The sequence below is a fragment of the Crotalus tigris genome, unplaced genomic scaffold, assembly GCF_016545835.1.
Source record: "Crotalus tigris isolate CLP2741 ecotype Arizona unplaced genomic scaffold, ASM1654583v1 scf7180000024151.2778019, whole genome shotgun sequence".
NCBI classification, from domain to species: Eukaryota; Metazoa; Chordata; class Lepidosauria; order Squamata; family Viperidae; genus Crotalus; species Crotalus tigris.
In genome coordinates this window covers 550,153-571,082 of record NW_024100413.1, presented here as the reverse complement: position 1 = coordinate 571,082, position 20,930 = coordinate 550,153, and the positions used below count along the sequence as shown (strand labels likewise).

At 35.3% G+C, this 20,930-nt stretch overlaps 1 protein-coding gene across 2 annotated transcripts in view; it reads left to right on the top strand.

Annotated features, from left to right (window-relative positions):
• The window catches only part of UNC5C (unc-5 netrin receptor C), a 361,800-nt gene that overhangs the window by 227,173 nt on the left and 113,697 nt on the right, over positions 1-20,930 (top strand). For both annotated transcript variants that reach the window (XM_039322862.1, XM_039322861.1), the window contains exon 3: positions 14,536-14,679. In XM_039322862.1, the coding sequence (XP_039178796.1) occupies positions 14,536-14,679 (144 nt within the window). The remainder of the gene's footprint in view (positions 1-14,535; positions 14,680-20,930) is intronic.

Genomic DNA, 20,930 nt, shown 5'->3' with positions numbered 1-20,930 from the left:
CCACTGAATGACAGAAAACACCAAGCAGTACAGTCTGTTTGTGACAGATGAATAGTGGAAGTCACCCAGAGTTACGTAAGATGTCAGCCATATAAATCTGTTAAATAAATTTCTGCTCATGAATGAATTCTTAATTTTTTGGAATTACTTTCTCAGACTGACCAAGAAGCTAATGGTAGATTTTTGCTGCACTGTAGGACAGCTGGGTGCTTGCCTGTTTTATTATATCACAATCTCCATAATTCCAGACCACTGTCTACAAGTTGGTTGGGATGGAGAGATGAACTCCAAAATGTATGCTATATAGTGAAACATTGGGAAAGGACGACCTACTAAATTTAGTTCTATATGCAAGTAAATGTATACAGTGACATTCTATACCATTATCAACATGGTACTAATAAATATTATATCTAGTCTCAGGTTTACAAGAATCTTGAGATGAAAAGTATATAGTGGAAAACCAAACTAAGATTATTTAAAATGATAGATAGATACAGTAGATAGATAGATAGATAGATAGATAGATAGATAGATAGATAGATAGATAGATAGATAGATAGATAGATAGATAGATAGACAGACAGACAGACAGACAGACAGACAGACAGACACTTACCACCAAATGGTCATCAAATTAAATTCACTTGTTTTTTATCTACCAAATCCAAACAGTAATAACCTGGTCTCTGAAAAATGTTTAGATTGTGCTTTGAAAACTAGAAATTATGCATTCCAGTAATGGTGTTAGTATCCTTGATATTGTTTTATCGTGTTGTATGTTTCATAAATGATGCAAAAAAGGCTTAAAAACAAAAATAATTTTATTTTCATAATCATATGAATGTTAATTTTATTATTTGATTGCACTGCTAAATTCAGCTCTACTGAACAATTTTTGTAAGGTCCCAAATGACCTTTCTTCCATATATTTTCTTTTATGAAATACCTTTGTTTTTCTGCATATTTTGGGATAAATCTGCTTCCTTTAAAGCAAGAACATCATTGCAATTCTTCTTGAAAGAATTGGTGCTGTTTTTCAGATTCCTGTCCAAAATCTAAAAAATGAAGTTTCTTTAGGGAGTTTGTTAATTAAAGGATTATCCTTTTAATGTAACTCATTTGGTATTGTTTTTAAAGCGTGCAAAACCCTATTTTGGATGCTGTCATTAGTTTGATCTTTGCTTGTCCTACATCAGATACTTATCATCTCATTCTACATTAGTCTTGAAAATGATACCCTTAATGAGTCAGGCTAAGACATGAATATGAAATTATTTAGAAGCTAAATATTAAATTCCAGATGTGGTAAGAGAGATAATACCATGTATCATAAATACATAAGGAACTTTCCTATTCCTTTGAGCTCTCCAGATATATGCTCTGACTATGCTGATTAGAATTATCTAACCTCAACATATCTAGGGCAGATAAGTCAGCAGAAAAATGAGATAAGAAAAATTATTTGGGATTGGAATAAAGGTCCATCTGGCTTCTTAATTTTGTGCAGACAACCTATACAAAGTTTTCTCTAACAATCTATTTATTGATAGGATTTTTCAACTCTTTATTCCAAAGTTTTTGGAATAAAGTTCCAGGTTATTCCCAAGTTTTAAATAGGAATGAACCAAATTGGGATTAATTTTTGTTTGCTGTCTTACTGTACCACAGTTTGAACAATGGTGACAGAAGCAGAGTTCTTAAGATCACAGAATGATTTGCTATTCAGATAATTAATCACATAAACAACCCTAATGTGAACATGTCAAATGACGAAATTTCTTGCTTGCTATCATTTTAGTAGTGCTAATTATGCCCCATATCACCCCTTTTTTTGTTTCACCTGAAGCTTCAAAATAACTTCTGAGGAAATATGCTATATTTTATTCAGGTCTCAAAAGAAGTAACTATTTTAAACATACAAACATATCACTTACAAGGTAAATTGTGAAAATCTGTGTTAAAATGGTATGTCAGCATTTCATCTGAAATTTTACTTGCTTCAACTATTTTGCTTTTCTCAGCCTAAATAACAAAACAGAAAAAGTCCTAGTCTGAATATTCTAAGCATTGGCTACTACGTTTCATTTTAAGCATTGTATGCTTAGAAATTTTAGGCAGTTCCTTCCACCACCCAATCAAAATAAAAGTTTCGCTTCATTTAAGTTTATACCAGAAGTTTATATTTCACTGTTAATTGTTTGTATATTTCTGAATGAAATCTGCCTCAGGCCTGTTTATTTAAAAATGTGATTTCATGTTTATAAGAAATTATTTTCAATATTCACTTGCTGTCCTAATTGGCCAGTAAAATACACAGATATATTGATAACAAAAACTAAGATTGCTACTTATGTAGAACTTTATTTTGTACTAGTTTTGTTAATCCCAAGGAAGGTTAGCACCAGAAAGAGATGCAAAGTCATAATTAGATTAATCACTGTTTAAAGTTGATTGAGTTTCTCTTCTCATCTTAGATATGTGTATTCAAATATTTCCATCACAATTGCTAGGTTCCCATAGTGCTCTGAGAATGGGTTGTTTGGATCTGAATAACTGTGATAAACTATTGTGATTTGTAAGATGTCATTTATGGCTTAGTATGAATCCACCCAGTGTGACTTGTTGTTCAATAAATGGACCATTTCAGCAAATGTATAAAGCCAAATTCAGTAGCTATGTTATAGCAATAATTTTGTCTTAGCAAAACATTTCTATTTAGAATACAATAGAGCTGGAGGGGACCTTGGAGGTCTTCTAGTCCAGCCCCCTGGTCAAGCAGGAGAACCTATACCATTTCATACAAGTGACTGTCTAGCCTCTTCTTAAAAATCTCCAGTGATGGAGTGCCCACAATTTCTGGTTAATTGTCCTCACTGTCAGGAAGTTTCTCCTTAATTCTAGGTTGCTTCTCTCTTTGATCAGTTTCCAACCATTGTTTCTTGTCCTGCCCTCTACTGCTTTGGTGAATAATGTGACCCCCTCTTTTTTGTGGCAGCCTCTCAAATACTGGAATATTGCTATCATGTCACCCCTATTTCTTCTTTTCTTTAGACTAGCCAAACCCAAGTCCCGCAGCTGGTCTTCGTATGTTTTAGTTTCCAGGCCTTTGATCATCTTAATTGCTCTTCTCTGAATTTTTTCCAAACTCTCAACATCTTTTTTGTGATATGGTGACCAAAATTGGCTGCAATATTCCAATTGTGGTCTTACTGGGTTTTATAAAGCGGTACTAATACTTTGCGTGATCTTGATTCTATGCCTCTGTTTATATAACCCAGGACTGTATTAGCTTTTTTGGCTGCTGCTGCACACTGTTGGCTCATGGTTAAGTGATTGTCCACTAGGACTCCAAGGTCCCTCTCACAATTACTGTTTTTAAGCCAGGTCTTGCCCAACCTATACTTGTACCTTTGATTTTTCCTGCCTAGATGTAAAACTTTGCTTTTCTCCATATTGAAACTCATTTTGTTGGATAGGACCCATTGTTCAAGTTTATCTAGATCTTTTTGGATCCTGAGTTTGTCTTCCAGGGTGTTGGCTACTCCTGCCAGTTTGGTGTCATCTGCAAACTTAATAAGTTCCCCTTCAATTCTCTTATCTAAGTCATTGATGAAGATATTGAAGAGTACTGGGACTAAGACGGAACCTTGTGGTATCCCACTATCAAATGTCTCTACTAGAATATTTCCAGAAAACTTCCATAAGTGTAAACTATAAAAAGAGTGTTTAACTGTAAAAAACATTTTATACAAGACAGATATTTATATATAACTAGGTGCTTTGGGTTTAGATTCTTACGTCATTTTTTTCCCTTGGAATTGTTTCTTCCCTTTTTACATATGGATCCTATTTACTAATTTCTATATAGCAAAAATGCAGTGTCTGCTTTGAAGGGCTTGAATAAAAGCTTTTGAAGTGCTTGAATAAAAATGATACCACATTCTAGAAGCCCACAAATACATTTTTTTTTCTGAAGACCAAAAAAGAAATACATTCTTACCCATTCAATTTTGTTTGAAGGTAGGCAATATTACGCAAAAGCACAGGAAAAAGTAGGAAACAGTAAGGTTAAAAAAAATTAAAACATAAAATAGTGAGATGTGGAAAAATGTGGTTAAGCATTATTCCCTATTCCCTATTTATAGCTAAGGCTATAAACAGATTATAAAGGTGAAATATTTACCTGAATGTTGATTCCTTATATTTAACACACATGGTTTCTTTTATACATTTTATCCTGGACTTCTACCTATATTTTATTTTTGTTTTGCATTTGATCTGATTGTAAGACTAATCAATCAATAAGCTATCTGTTTTACTGCATGCCTTTTCTATTCTTGCAAACTATTGCTTCCGTCATACCCATACATTGATTCATATATTACTTTTTGTTTAAACTTCTCATCTCACTCTTGAAAATCTCATCATTCAGTCCATTTTATTGGCCTTCCCTCTCCTTTTAAGTATTTCCTTCTTCATTATTTGCGAGTGGTAGAAATAGAGATATATTCATTCTTCATTCATTCTGTCTGTATGACCAAGTAATCTCAATTTATTTATTTATTTTATTTTATTTATTTATTTTATTTACGAGACTTATATATCGCTTTAACTGCAAGCACTCTCTAAGCGGTGTACACCAGTAAGCAATGTATATATATATTTACATTGCCCCCAACAATCTGGGTCCTCATTTTACCTACCCTGGAAGGATGGAAGGATGAGTCAACCTTGAGCCGGTGAGATTTGAACCACTGACCTGCTGAACACAGTCAGCTAAAGTGGCCTGCAGTAAATAAACTTCTGCATCTCGTTTGGATTCAATTCACATTCCTTCAGTATCTCTTTATTCTCCATCCAACCTCTTGTTTTATCTCTTCTTAATATAACATTATCATACTTCTTACATACCCCAATTCTCACTACACATTCAACTTTTATTTTGTCCTGCTATACTTATTTTCGTATAACAAAATGGGTTGAAGCATTATCCTATACACTTCTGTTGACAAGCATTTATTTTTCACATATTATCCACTATCTATCTACCAGCATGTGCATGCCTTAAACTTCTCCATTTTTCATCCTTAGTAAACATTCTTCCCAAGTATATACATAGGCATCAATTTCAAAACAGCACTCAACCTTCAAATGCACATAAGTGTTATGACAGCATGGTTTACAATCATTTGTATACCGTTGTTTGATTTCAGTCAGAAATACTTCTCAATCCCATTAAGAAATAATTTCTCACTATGGAATATATATGGAAACCTTAACTATGACCTTTTCCCAAGGAAAGAAAATTCTGTTATGTTTTTACATCATTTTGGAAATAAAGATGTAGATGACGGATGAATGAGTCCCAGTGCTCCCAAATTCTGTGGCTTTATTGTTTTCCACTATGGAAAACAACCAAACCAGAGCTGCAAATGAAAATACAAGGCATTTCATTAACAATTTTAATTACTAGCTGTTTATACAGTAGGCAACTCTTGTTGAGTGTTTTGTGAACTCCTACAATTAATCCCCTGCAATTAAGTTTGTTATGACATAACTTTAAATGAAAAGCACATGCTTCTGAGCCCTGGTGTTTGAATTTATGCAAATTTATTAATGCATGCAAATTTGCAATTTCCTGGATTTTTCTCAGAGGTTACTGGCAGTTATTCATTTGTGAGTATTATGTATAAAAATGAATGACTGATGCCAGTAGTCATCTGCTAGGAACTATATGGAACAATTATCTCATTTTTTAACTTCTTTTTGTTTTCATCCTAGTGGTTTCATAGTGTGCAAGGAATGCTCAATTTGATAACTTTTTCCTAACAGACCTGTTTAATGGGGTACTATTACAATCACTCAGCATGTAGAATTAGCAAGCTGACTAAAGATGTTAAGTTTTCCCAGCAAGTACACATAAGCTTGGAAATCTTGTAAGGGAAGATTTCCTCCCTACGTCCCTTCCCAAATAACTATGATTTTATGGCGTGAAACAAATCATGTATTGCCCCAATAACTAGATTTATGCTTTTCACCTAGCACATTTCTACTAAGGGAAAACAGAAAGTGTAAACTAACTTAACCACAAAATGTAAATTTCTGTTGCTAAGTGCGACATTTGTTAAGTGAATTTTGTCCCATTTTACGATCTTTCTTGCCACAGCTGTTAAGTGAATCATTGCAATTGTTAAGTTAGTAACAGGGTTGTTAAGAGAATCTGGCTTTCCCATTGACTTTGCTTGTCAGAAGGTTGCAAAAGGTGATCACATGACTCAGTGACACTGCGACTGTCATAAATACAAGTCAGTCGCCAAGCACCTGAATTTTGACCACATAACCATGGGGATGCTGCAAAAGTCATACAGGTGAAAAATGGTCACAAGCCACTTTTTCAGTGCTGTTGTAACTTCAAATGGTCTTAAGTGATCTGTTGTACAAAAGTTGAGGATTACCTGTAATAGGAAAGAAAGAGAAAGCTGTTCCACGTAATATGCGTAGTATGTCCTCTACAAAGGATATCAGGCTGTAGATAGTGTAAAGTGTAAAGAGTTGAAGAGTTTTTAAATTCTAATTAAGCAGGCTCTAATTAATGTTCAGTATTATTGATATCTTGCTGACATACAATGTTTCTTGTTTTTTTTTTCTGGTCTTCTTACCAGCATCCCCATGCTCACAGAGGAGAGAGCCCTTTGGAACTCATGCTAAATTTGATAGGTTCTTGAAGGTCGCAGAGGATATTGATGTACTGTAGAGTGGAATAGTCAATGATGCAAAAGGAGATTTAAATTTGGAAAGATATTTTGGATGGTTTTAAATTTTTCATATTAAATGTTTTGAACCTCCACTGCTGATTTTTAGCTATCATGCCTTAAAAATTCAATGATCTGTAAAATTCAGGGGGAGGAGGGCTTCAAGGGCGCAGAAAAAGAGATTGAGGCCCAGATCAAAGGTTGCCTACTTGTTTTTGAAACTTGTTCAAGAACAGTTCTGAGCGGATGGTGTGTAGGCAGGCATTCTTTTTTGTGATTGCGTAGATACAAATCAATATGAAACCATTTAATCAGAAGCAAAAAACAATCATTTATTCTAAAGAAAAAGGATGGAGTTAATAAGATGCTTGAATAGTTCTCTGATCCATTAAAAAAAACCCAGCATAGCTGCTAGTACTAAATCAAAAGTCCTTTTGTTTGCTTCTATAGCAGCAATAATAAAATAATCATACAGGAATGTCTTTCACAGACACAATTGTCTGTATGAGGCATTCACATGAAGAACAAAGATACAAATTTTTCAGGATTTGCAAAGATGATCACAAAGGAAAAATATTCTATATAATCTACAATATCACACTGTACACCCCTACAGATGTTTTAATAAATTTAATTTTCTTTAACATGGGAAGGAAGAGTTGTCATATTAGTGGTTTCAACCTTATGGGCAACTGATGATAAGTGTTAGTTTGCTGATTTGAGACATGGATGAAAAAACTCTCAGCCCTGGTTACTGAAGTGGTATATTTGCATTCAACCATTTAGTTCAACAAGAGGTTTCTTTTATTTGCTGTTTCAGAAGCAAACTACTGTGGCAAGAAGGATGCTATAGATGTATTGCTAACACATCACGATCATAAGCCAAGTTTATGTTCTCAGCAGAGAGAAGTCGAGACTTGTTAACACACTATATTTGCATTTTAAGGCATATTGCTAACATTAACAAGTTTACATAATATTTTAAAATATTAATTTACTATTTGAGTTAACTCCCTTTATAATGCACCGGTGCCTTTTGCCGTGATTGCCTAAAGCTGCATAAAGAATTACATACAAGCAGGTAAGATAATAATGAAACAATTCTTTAATGGTGCTTTGAGTATCGTGGTGGGTTGGAGGAAGAGCAGAATCAGGCCTTGGGTGCTCCTGACAGCCAGCCTTCTTAGCACAACTAATCAAAAAGCATTGTGTAGCTTTTCTAAAGAGGTTCATAAAATTCTATGAATAATTCATGAAGTTTTCCACTCATAAATACCCATGATAGCTGAGCTACAGTACTGGATGCACTGACTACTTTATACTGATTGGGGCTGAAGGTCTTAATTACTATTTGAAATTTGGCTTTTCGTCAAAATGAAAGCTGGTTTTCAGAAATGTAGCAAAAGTGTGAGTGGGTAAGCTTCTAAAGTAAGTAGCACTACGTACCTTGTTAAAAAAAAAACTGATGATGGTAGAATGATATGTTGCACAACTGAAGATTGTACAATTGAGGAAATTCCCATAAGACAGATATTCCAGTTTATGCAGGATATTAAGGACAACTCTATGCAATGAGTGTTTAGCCTACGCTTGAAAATTTCTAACAAGAGCCCACCAAGGAAGAGAGGACAGATAATTTGAAACAGATAGAAGGCAGCTATTGCTTAAAAACACTAAAAAGCTGTTTCTTGTTATAGTGATCTAAAATAACCCCAACAAAAAGCTGATACTGGAACATTTAAGACATCATAATGCTGTTATTATGAACCATCTGTCCATCTGTTTCTTGTCTTGAGCAAATGATTATAAACTGCAGTCTGCCTAGGAAGAAAAGCAAGGCCATTTCCAAACATAGTTAGATTCTTAGCATAAGATGGCTCTTATTGAATTGTTGTTCTCACCTTTTAAAAGTAATTCTGGGAAAATAGATAAAAAGCATTAACTGAGAGACAACTGCAGTTCTAAATAAAATCATACTCTAAACAGTAAAAAAAACATATCTGGGACCTTTTATGGAATCAAAGTAGGTCTTCAGAGGAAAGCAGGATATAACACAACACCTTGGGTTTTTCAGATATACTGTAGATTCTGTTAGTTTTTCTTATGTTGCTTTCCTTAAATCACAGCAGTATACTTTGACTGTTTTAATTTCACAAAATGCTATTATGAAGTATTATTTATACAAAATAATTCACAGCTTGAAGGATAAAGTGCCAAGAATAATAAATTTTGTTGACTTATTTGCTTGTTTTAAGAAAAAGGAAATGAAATGCAACAAAAGCCTTAGTAGCAACCGAATAAGATGTTACAGGCTGTGTTCACACAATTTGTATTAAGTCAATTGAATAAACCATAATGAACTTTATTGCTACAGTGTGGTAAGCCATAAAAAGTTGTTTAAAAAACATAATGGCTGGCTTCAGCAACACACTAAGTCTGGATCCAAACAATCATACTGTGTTGTATCACAGTGTGTGACCCCAGGCACTATCTGATGATTCCACAAGTTGAAGAAAGCTGTTTCGGTCTTTCTGTTTGTTTCAGTGTTACAGTTTGAGATTATTACTGTTTTAAACGGTAACATGCTGACTTACCATATTAGTGATATTGTGAAATTGTATCATGATAACAAGTAACTAGTTAGGCTAGAGGCTGAGTAAGGGACGGCACGTTGGCCCAGAGATGAAGATGTTTGCCTCCCATTTGGAAGGTTGAAACGCAATCCTAGGCAGTGCTAGATGTTTCTCTATCAGGATGCAAAGAGAAAATATCTGCTGCGAACTCCATCTAGGTGTCAGGAAGGGCATCCAGCCAGTAAGCGCTCAGCTTCATTTAGTCGCCCGAGTCCATCCTGTTAAAAAGGAATTACAGGTCATAAAAAGAAAAAAAAAACAAGATAGGTTCCATCTTGTTTGTTTTGCATAAATTATTGATTATATTGTGAACTGCCCTGAGTCAGTTGAAGTTGAATAGAGCCTAATTTTAAATAAATGTTTATCTAGTTATATTGTTATCAAGTGCCTGAGAAGATTTTAAGCAGCATAAAGAGGTGTCTGTGATTTACACAAAAATGTGGTCTGCCTAATAATGTTAACTTTGTTACATGCTGCCAGAAATTTTCACAGTACAATTGTTCTGCAAAAAAAAAAAAAAAAAAAAAGGAAATCTCATGGTCTATTGCACAGGTCGGCAACCTGCGGCTCCGGAGCTGCATGCGGCTCTTTGAGCCTTCCCCTGTGGCTCCCAGCCTCCTCTGCCTTTGCAGAGAGAGACAGAGACAGAGAGAGGCAATTGCGCTTCCCTGCTTCTCTCTCTCTCTCTCTCTCTCTCTCTCTCTGTGTGTGTGTGTGTTTTGTGTGTGTGTGTGTGTATGTGTAAAAGAGAGTGCACTCACAGTGTTCTCCGAGGAGCTGAAAAGCTTACTGGGCAGAGCTCCTCCCTTTGCTGCGTCTCTGCAGGAAGCAGGAAGGGCAGGAGAGAGCTAGCTAGCCCAGGAATTGTGGGAGTTGAAGTCCATGAGTCATAAAAGAGCCGAGGTTGCTTACCCCTGAGCTTGTTGGACAACAGCTTGAAGCTTGCCAGGTGAGCAGCAGATAGGAGAGGGGGGGAGGAGAAAGAGAGAGAGAGAAAGAGAGAGAGAGGGAGGGAGAGAGAGAGAGGAAAGAAAGAGAGGGGGAAGAGGAGTGGCAGACCAAGGGCAGATAGAGAGGGAGAGAGAGAGAGAGAGAGACAGAGAGAGAGAGACCCTTTTGACATCTAAAATAAAGATAACACTGCATATATCCTTTTTTTACCTGTGTGTGTACGTGTATGTATATGTGTGTGTGTGTATACGTATACATATACATATACACACACACACACAAACACACACACACACAAACACACACACACCTATAATAAAGGTAAAAAAGGATATATGCAGTGTTATCTTCATTTTAGATATCAAAAGGGTTTTGTGGCTCCCAGTGTTTTGTTTTTGGTGGGAAACGGGTCCAAGTGGCTCTTTAAGTGTTTTGGGTTGCCTACCCCTGGTCTATTGTATCTCCAATCCAAAATAGCAACATTAACAAATATCTCCCTAAAAAACTCAATAGCTATGAATTATAGTAAAATTAAGGCTATTATAGGTTAACATTCTTGAAAAATAACTGAATTGATAAAATAAAAGGGTTTTTCTTTCAACATGTAGTTGAAAGATACAATAAATATACACTTTTTGTGTATTTTTAATATCTGTTTTTACATCTACTGAAACAAAAAAGATATTCAGTATTTACCCGGAGAACAGAAGAAATCTAGTGCCAGAAAGTTTTTCCTACATTCTATCTGTCTTCAGAAATTAGAATCTAGCAATAAATCTCACCATACACCCTACCCCATTAGTTCTTTAAGATATTTTACTGATAAAAAATATTTTTGAATGTGAATAACTATCTAAAATGTATTTTTAACCTTACCCTTAGAACTTCTTCCATGCAACTTACAATAAAATAGATGCCAATAGACTACAGTATTTTACCAGAATGTTTTAAGAAAATGTCATATGGTTTCAGAGTCTGATGGAGATGTGGTGGAAAATTTACTATTTTATTTGCTTTAATTGCCCTATTTTTTCTGACATTTCATCTAGATTTTTGGACTTAGCTGTTAAGAAGGAAGCTGGCTAGCCTTATATCATAACTTTTATATATATCATCTTACTGGTAATGGCAGGTTTCATGGATACATTCCTGCATCTATTTTTTCTCTATTGTCAACTGTAGTAATCTTTATTTCCACTTCTCTGGCCACTGTACCCTATGAACTGGACACATTTTTCATTTACTGCCAACACATTTATGTGGGTTTTGATGCTTTTAACAATTCTACAATAGTCTACTTCACACTGTGTGCTTTCTGTAATCAGTGCTTTTGCAGAACACTATTTTCCACTGTAAAGACAGAGCTTAGGCCTCTTTGTCTTTGGAGCCAGGGGCAACAAAACTTGCCTCCTGAACTCCAAATAAGAAAGTCTTGTACAAAAGAGAAAAAAAAATGCTAACACAGACTAAAATAGCTTAAGGTTAAATTGTGACCTAAAACATTTGATTCATAGGATCCAGAGCATATGTTCAAATACTTCTGGCTTGTATCATCTACCTAGGGACTATGAATTACTCATCTGGCACGTTCACTCATGCATGCAACATTTACACAGCAAGCAAAGTATATCCTTCATAAATACCTTGCTCGGTTTATATAATGAAAGAAAGCAAAGAATACATTTAAATATATTTTACTTAATTTTGTTTTAGGAACTTTGCAAGTGTTTACTTGAAGAACTTTACTGCATAGGAAATAAAAGTGATAGGAACAGAATAAGAATATATCTAGATGCAGAATCAAGAGTTGTATGTCTAATCTGCTTTGTGTTCATCAAATATACCTTATCAAGGCTTTTTTTCTCATAGAACACCCAGAACGGAGTTCTGGCACCTTTTTTGGATGGAATCTTGTGGGGTAGGCAAGGCGGGTTGTATGATGTGTGTGAGTTCCGGCACCTTTTTTTTATATAGAAAAAAAGCACTGTACCTTATATGGAAAGATGAAATAGGTTAAAAAGGCTATTGCCAAAAAAGAAAAGCTATACATTAAGCTGAAAGGGATGGCCACCTGTCAGAAAACGTATGATAAAATCCCCTCCATCAAGCAACTAGAAATGAAACCCTTCTACTTCTTCAAAGGTTGACTTTCTTTTGAAGACTCTCATCACATTGGTTTAGACCAGGGATAGGCAACCTTGACTCTTTTATGACTCGTGGACTTCAACTCCCAGAATTCCTGAGCCAGGTTGCCTACCCCGGTTTAGACTCACACCTGGACCCTCATTTAGGCTTCATACAGCGCCTTCACAGCTTGGCTTCATTCAGGTTTGAATTCATTCAAGCAAACTCTCCAACTTTAGGTCTTTTATGATTGGCAGATAGGATGCTGTATATATACCCTCTCTTCCCTATTCCATTAGCTTTGTTGACATTATCCAAGCTCTAAGCTACTTATGACTCCTCACTTACACTTACAGAGAAGATAGCATTTTAGCACATTTGTATTGAGGGCAATCCAACAAGGTCACAAGAATATAAACTAAGCCAATTTAAATTGGATATAAAAAAATATCACATAGCTTTTTCATAACTTTTATTTCTATATATATATACATATATCTTAGTGTTATATTTTCTTTTTTATATATATATAACTTTTTTAATTCTTTTTTAATTAAGCCTATATTCTGCTCTGGGAAGCTCAGGGGGGGGAAGGGGGTGGGTGTTTTGGGGGGGGTCGGGGAAGGGGAGTTTTGTTATGTCATGTTTAGTTTTTTTGTATATGTTGTTTTTCGTTTTTGTATTGTTATTTTGTTTTTCTGTAAAAATTTATAAAATTTTCAATAAAAAAAAGAATATAAACTAAGCAATAGCAATTATAACAGTTCATGTCTTCTAATAAGAGAAAGAACAAGAATAGAAAAAAAATTTTAAAGGCATTGTAAAGCAAATATAGGCATTATTGTAAGCCCAACACATAAAAATATAATAAAAATAGATTCAAATCTAATAACTGAAACAATAGAAACTGTCTGTAGCAAACCCTTAGATGTAAAATGTATAAATAAATATTTTATCAACAATGGAAGTGCTGTGTTTCTTCTTTGTCACTCAGTATCATACTGTAATTTAAAATCACAGTATGGATCGGGTAAATGAAGGCTACTCAGCATGTTGTAAACCTTGTGTGGGTTCTAAAACTTATAGTTAAACTGCAAACTTGGGGTATGTTATTATATTAGATAGCTATGATCTTTGCAAGCACTAGCATAGCTTTACACTATGTGAAAAAGATTTTTTTTTTAAGAATGAGAAAACATGATCCAGTTTAAAAGCTATTTGATGCCCAACTAATGTAAGTGAGCATAACTTGATTAATTTTATGGCACTGACAATAATCTACTACTTATTTTAACTTTGTTTTATAATTGTGTGCCTAACTGTGTAAAATATATATTTTATAAAAATGCATATTTTCCCCTTCTTCCTACCTTCATCACTTCTTCAGTAAGATAGTTACAGATACATGTAAGACTGGAATTATTTCTCAGCATTTCTCCTCCCTTAGCAGTCTACTTCTTTAAAACTATTGTCTTCTACTGTTGTCGCTCATTTTTCCTTATTTCTCTATCCATTCCCTTGGCAGATAGAATCTCACTGAACCTTCGCTTTTCTATTATTTTGCTTTGCTTATTTCCTCTGGATTAAAAGGGAGAAGAATAAGTGAGAAAGCGGGTGGCAATAATAAGAAGCAAATGAGCAGCTATGTGAACAGGTCCCAAAAACTTTATGGTGGACTCTCTGATAAAGTATGAGTTTTTCAGATTTCTCAGCAGCTTTGCTTTCTTAAAGAGGAAGACAGAAGAATATCTGTGTCATGTTCCTAGAAATGGCCAGATTGCAAGCCTAAGGTTTGCAATTTTTGTGTTCTTCTCAAGACTTCTTTGTTACAGTTGAGCTGGGCAGTTTTCTATTACAACATAGAAGTGAAATCCTTCCCTCTGAATGATCTCTTGGAGTTTGAGAAAGGGTCTCCAAAAGGCTTGCATTTCCTCTGTTGTTTTTCAATATCTGAAGCAGCTTCGAGTCTAAAAACTGTATTTTAGAAAAAGTACACCAATGAGTTACTTGCCTACTGTTAAAAAATGCCAAATTCTGAAACCAGTATAGACATATTGATTATGTTTTGGTAGGACTCATTGTTCGAGAGGTAAGCATTGAGATTTCACGGCAACAAGTTGAAGAACTCTTTGGACCTGAAGATTACTGGTGCCAATGTGTGGCTTGGAGTTCCGCAGGCACAACCAAGAGTAGGAAGGCCTATGTCCGTATTGCATGTAAGTATTTCCTTCTTTACATTACTAGAAAGCTTTTTTTTAATAAATACTGTAATCAAATTAAAGTTCTTTCATTACTTTGCTTTGTGTCAGAATCTGACCCAGTGGAATTTCACTAAACTTTTATTTGTGTCAGCATTTATGCTTGGGTAGAGTTCTAAAAAAAAATTGTATCCCAAATTATATTTGATCAGTGTAGCATGTATACTTTAGCGATTTTGCTATAGCATCATAGATATACTTATTGTACATATAGATATTTACTGTAATTTCTTGTTTAAAGTGTTCTTTCCTGAAAGATAAATGAAATTATTTATCAGATTTTTTAAAATTCTGCCTTTATTACTTTATAAGCAACTCAAGATGGTGAACATACATAAAACTCCTTCCTCCTTCTATTTTCCATACTAGAACAGCTCTGTCAGATAGAATGGGCCAAGAGAGAGTTACTAGCCCAAGGTCACCTAGTTGGCTTTCATTTTATTTATTTATTATGAAATGTATTTGCCACCCGTCTTGTAGCCAACGACTCTGGGCAGCAAATCAAGTCTCCTGGTTTTTAGGTCAGCTTATTAACCACTACACCAATTGGCACAGACTTATTATCTCTTCTTTTAAAATGATTATTTCCCACTAAGGCAATCTGCCGGGATCTCCCTCAAAAGGGCTTATCCTCCTGCAAACAGATTATATGTTGGGCGCTCCTAGCACAGGTCACATCAAACTCATCTTTTGAGAACAGATGTTGCCACCTCCAAAGCTGGTCTCTAGCCCTCTCTTGCCACTCTTGGGAAAACTGCATGTTCTTAGGATAGAACTGATCTATTAAAACCTCACCCTCAGTCTTTTCCCTAGTATCAGAAGGTGCAATTGGGGTGGCTGGGTTCACCTGCCCCAACAACATCCAATCTCTCAACCTCACAGGGAGGTTCGTAATATTTCGGACTCCAATTGAAATCCGTCCTCTGACCTGCTGTAAGGCCTTTGTAGAGACCACCTCTGGAATTACCTCCACTCCAGCATTCTGCCTTCTAGGATCGGATTCGAGGATGAGGTAAAGGCCAGGCTGTTCCCAATCTAATCTGACAGAGGCCTGCAAGCATGCCACTTCCCCTGGTTGTAATATCTTCTTTGCTCGATCTAATTTGCACAATCGTCCCACCCCCTCTGCCAGGGCCTGTTGCTCCCACACCAAATGTTGGTATGCTGTCTGCAGTGCAGGATGGACATCCCCTATAACCGAATCATTCCCTACTGGGACAATCGGGGTGAGCAAATGCCTAATTAAATTGGTATTTGTCCCCACAATCAACGAGCCCTGACTAGCTCCTGGGGAGCAGGCACACACAAGGGCAAAGGTGTCAAAAGTTTCTGTGTACCCAGCAATAGAGGGCCCAAATGTTAACTGGGTGGGCAAGTACCCATCATATGGGAATGTCTCATGTCAATACCCCAAATCTTCAAATCGCCCAACTTCTGTATGGGTATATGCGTCAGGTGTCTGTCATAAAAATCCCGATATAATGTCACTTGTGCACCCGAATCCAAGAGGCCCCTCATATAAATACCTTCCACTTGTACTGGCACCATTGGGGAGGGGCCCACCAGCTGTTTAGGAGTTTTGGCAGTGGGAGACACAGCATCTTCCCTCCTCAGAGCCCCGCCCCGCCGCCAGACCCACAGCAGCTGCCAGAGCTCCTCATTTCTGTGCCAGATTGGCAGGACTCCCGCAAAACCTCTCAGCTGGCCCATTCTCACCCCAGCTCCGTTACAATTAATAAATAAATGTGTGACATGGAAAGTCAAGAAGAGCAAATAATGGCTCAGTACATTCAAATTAACAGAATGATTATGAGCAGGCAGCTGAATGAAGATTCCCAGTTACCAGCATCAAACTTAGGCAATTGGTATATCTACTGCCAATGAAATTGCCATCCAGAAAATAGAAGAGGTAAGTTGTGACCTCAAAGCCAAACATGGTCTCCAGAGCTCCTCCAAAAATTTTAGCTGAATTGAATTATTAATGTGACAAAGGTAAAAGTAGAAAATGCATGAAAATTTATTGTGTTAACAATATTGAAAGCAATTTCTGCTGTTTTTTTTTTTTTGTGCTGACTCTACTGACATATGTAGGATTCTCAAGTCGTTCAAAAGATAAATGTTGTTGGAGTTCTGAAAAGCATTGCAAAACTTGGCAATAAAACCTCTTAAGTTTAGTCACTTGGTTCTCCATATTTATTTACTACACTGAACATAAATTGCAAAAAGTGGGAATAAGTCTGATTGTTAAACATATTGTGAATACTTCTTTTGGTGCTGAAGATTAAATGAAAATGAATGAAGTTTTATTTTTCTCAAATTCACAATTCAACTTTGAATATTTATTTCCCTTGATGGATTCATGAACTTTAGAGTTGTACCATGTAGATCCATTAATCTGTCAGAACTGAAGTGTGCTGCAACTAATGGCCTTCCATCTAGAGAAACTGTCTGCAGTCAAACAGTTATTTTATCCAAATAAAGCTTTTGACAGGATAAATACAATCCATGGTAGTAGATTAGATCTGTGTAACCATTTCATTCCATTGCTTTTAGCAGGTTGAAGAAAGAATGGATAACAGTCTATATTGCTTTAAACAGAGAAGAGAATAACATTGCAAAAAGGTCCTTAACTTACATCCATATTAATAGTATATTATTTCTTCTATTCTTTTCTTCCCTTCTTTCTTGGGCATTATTCAAGGCGAACAGAAACGCAGATATTCCCCTTACTATACAAATATTTAATTTCCATTAATTTTCAAATAGAAGACTCTCTTCTAAAACAGTATTTGCACTGGAGATTCTCATTCTACCATCATGTGGATAAAATGAGTTTACTCTGACTTAACAATGAAAGCCAGGGCCATTACTCAGAGTCAGCCTTTCTTTGCCTTTGGGGAAGTGAAATAAACAAGTTTTGGTGAATGCTCACTGGAAACTGTCTATCAGTCTGGCATTTAGCCTGACATTTTAGTGAAAGAGAATTGCACGTCTAATAAAATGAATAAATTCCAGAAAACCCTTTTATCAGAATGTACAATTTCTCCATGAAACACTATAAAAGCTGTTAAAATAATTCATAGACAAGAATTCTTAAGACACATAAAGGATCTTGAAATGGAGACATGCTTTGTTTCAGCATCATCTATTAAATCCTAATGTTCAAATTTCTAACTAATGTTTAAGGTTGGGGTTTTTCTTTAGTTTCGTGTGTAGGGTTGTTTTATTTTTTGGGTGATGCTTGCAGGAAATTAAGGTAAACAAGTGATTACATAGGTTTTTTTCCAATACCAAAGTGCACAAATTAAAAAAAAAAAAAACTAAACTTAAAATCCAGACCTATATGTTTTATCACTTGACTGCCACATCTGGAAATGACATTTATAAATGAATTAAAACCATCATGTTTATTCTTATTGTAGCATTTTTAGTCCATCAGTTGCAGAAGAGTTGTATTTCATCCTATCCTATTTCTAGCAAATGGAAGCCTACCATGTTTAAATTAAAATACGTTGAATTGACAAGTTGTCATGGTGCAATTCAACACAGCATACTTTTCACACACCTCATTTTTCCAGTACTAGCTAAAAACCTGCATCAGCAAGTGCATTTTGTTTGTCTTCTGTTAACCATATATGTTCTCCAGATTTAAGATACTTATTTTACATGTGAAACTAGATTAGGGTGTTATCGTACATTGTGGGTGGAATATGTTTTTTTTTTTTATGAAGAGCAATGAACAGAAAGCATAGGCAATCCGCATTTGTTATAAGTTGCTATCAATGAATACCTGTGAAAGGAGTACTGAAGCTGCTTCCAATTTTCGCGTCGCGGCAAAGCAGATGCAGGAAAGGGTCGAAAGTCACCCCATAGAGGCAGCAAGCAAAGAGGGGATCCTCATTAATTGCAGGGGGGGCAGCAGCCCTCCTGTTTGATCTGAGGAAGCCTTCCAAACCAGCGGACTTGAAAAGTTTACAATATAAGTTTTGAATTTAAAAACTGAAAAATGGAATTGATGACATCTAGTGGTGAATTAGGCACTACAACTTATTTATGCCTAAAAGAAACCTGGCTCGAAGCACAGAGCTAGATAAGACTTTGGCTGGCCTTGAAGCTTTTACTTTTGAGAATTGCAGCTGAGAAAAAGGAACCGACTTGGAGGCTGCTTATCTGTGTGGCAGAGACGATAATATTATTCTAAAATTGGCTTGTCTGAACTATGAACACAAATACTGACTTTCAGAACTGTATTGTGGAACTATTTTCCTGTAGAAGAAACATACACTATTGCCTCATATGATGGAATACTTTGGATTATAAATCTTGATTGTTAAACAGACTTTAATGGTTCTTTTTTTCTCCCTGGACAGAAAGGATATTTTTCTCATTGGACAGAAAAATTTGAATTTTACTTATATCTGTTTAGGGGAGGTTTAAGAATGGCTAGTTGGTTGGATAAATTTACAAACAATAAAATGGATGTTCCATACTTAGCTCTAAATAGTAAAAAATCAACCTTAACATCTGTCTCCAGAAACCTCAGTTTGCCATATCACCAAGAAAATACTGATGAACCACAGAAAGAAATTCTCTCCATGTTGAAATTAATACAAGAAACTATCGCTTTAGCTCATGATGAGATTAAAAATAACACAAAGGAGATAAAAGAACAATTTTCTAATTTAAATCTACAAACTCAGAAAATAATTACAGAGAAGGATCCAGCAACCCAGAAAATAGAAGGAAAACTAGAGAATGCTGACACAAACACTGAGGATCTAAAGGAAGAAGCTAATGACCAGACTCAGATAAATGAAGACTTAGAAGACACAGTGATAATACTGGAAATGGAAAAGATATTTTACAAACCAAGGTTTCAGAACATAAGGAAGGAGAACTGATGGAATGGAAGATAAAGCCGTTAACAGAACTGTGGGGAACTGGAGAAGGAGGGAGGCTGTTTAATGAATATCAACAGGCTAGTTCTTCCAAAAATACTTTAACTAAATTGTTTTTCTTGTTTCAAATAATATATACAAAAATAGAGGAAGAATTATTTGATGATCCAAATGCACTGACTTGGAAAGTTAGTTGGCAAAGGAAGAAAGCTAGAGTAAGACTGAAGGAAACAGAAGCTTTGATCTATTAGAAGGGATGTTATATTACCAATTAGATGTTTGAATATGGTTAAGAATAGACTGCTAGAAATAGAATTATTATTATAACTAGATAGATAGGATTTGTAATCAGAATATCATATCTTGGTATGAAAAGGGAAATAAGAATATGCTAAGAACTTTGAATAAGGGAAGCTTTTGGTTACCCAAATATAACTTGTTCTGAAATTATAAATGATTGGGATATTTTGAACATGGATGGGGAATTAAAATTGAAAACAGCAAAAATAGGATATAGACTGAGTAAATAGATATTGAATGCAAATGCAATTAAGATATGCTTTGGTTAGAAAAGATATTCTAAACTGATATTATTGACACTATTACAAAAATGTAACAAATGTTGATAGGCAATTGTATATTTACTCACAACAATAAGAATTGTATTTGCTTAGTGTGGAAAAATGTCTATTACCAGAAGAAGAGAGGATATACTGGAGGGTGTAATATTGGATTTACTTTGAAGAAGTTTACACGTACCATGGAATCACTAATGGACTCAGTGATCACATTGTCTATTAGGGATTTGATTGTAAAAATAGAAAATTAATTAAAAAGCACAGCACTGAAAGGAGTGTTGAACCTCAGTGCTCTATCTCGGTAGCTTCTGGGGCCTAAGCGTTATTATTATTTTATAGCACTTCTGAAAAGCAGAAGGCTGGCTAGGAATATCAGCACTGATATAAAAATTCTTTTTATAGGTTTTTCATAGAACAGAGAACAAATTTTATAGAATAGAAACAGACTTCACAAAACAAATCTGCATGATTTATCTCATGTACAGTAAATCACTCATCTTGTCTATTAAAACTATGCTGTCGTGAGTTTAATAGGGCTTGTGCTGTGTGTGTGTGTGTGTGTGTGTGTGTGTGTGTGTGTGTGTGTGTATATATATATATATATATATATATATATATATATATATATATATATATACATACAAATTTCTTTTTCTGACAAAGAATTAAAGAATTAAATTGGGAGACTAAGATGGCCATTTCGAGCTCATTCTGCTCTCGTCAGTTAGCCACA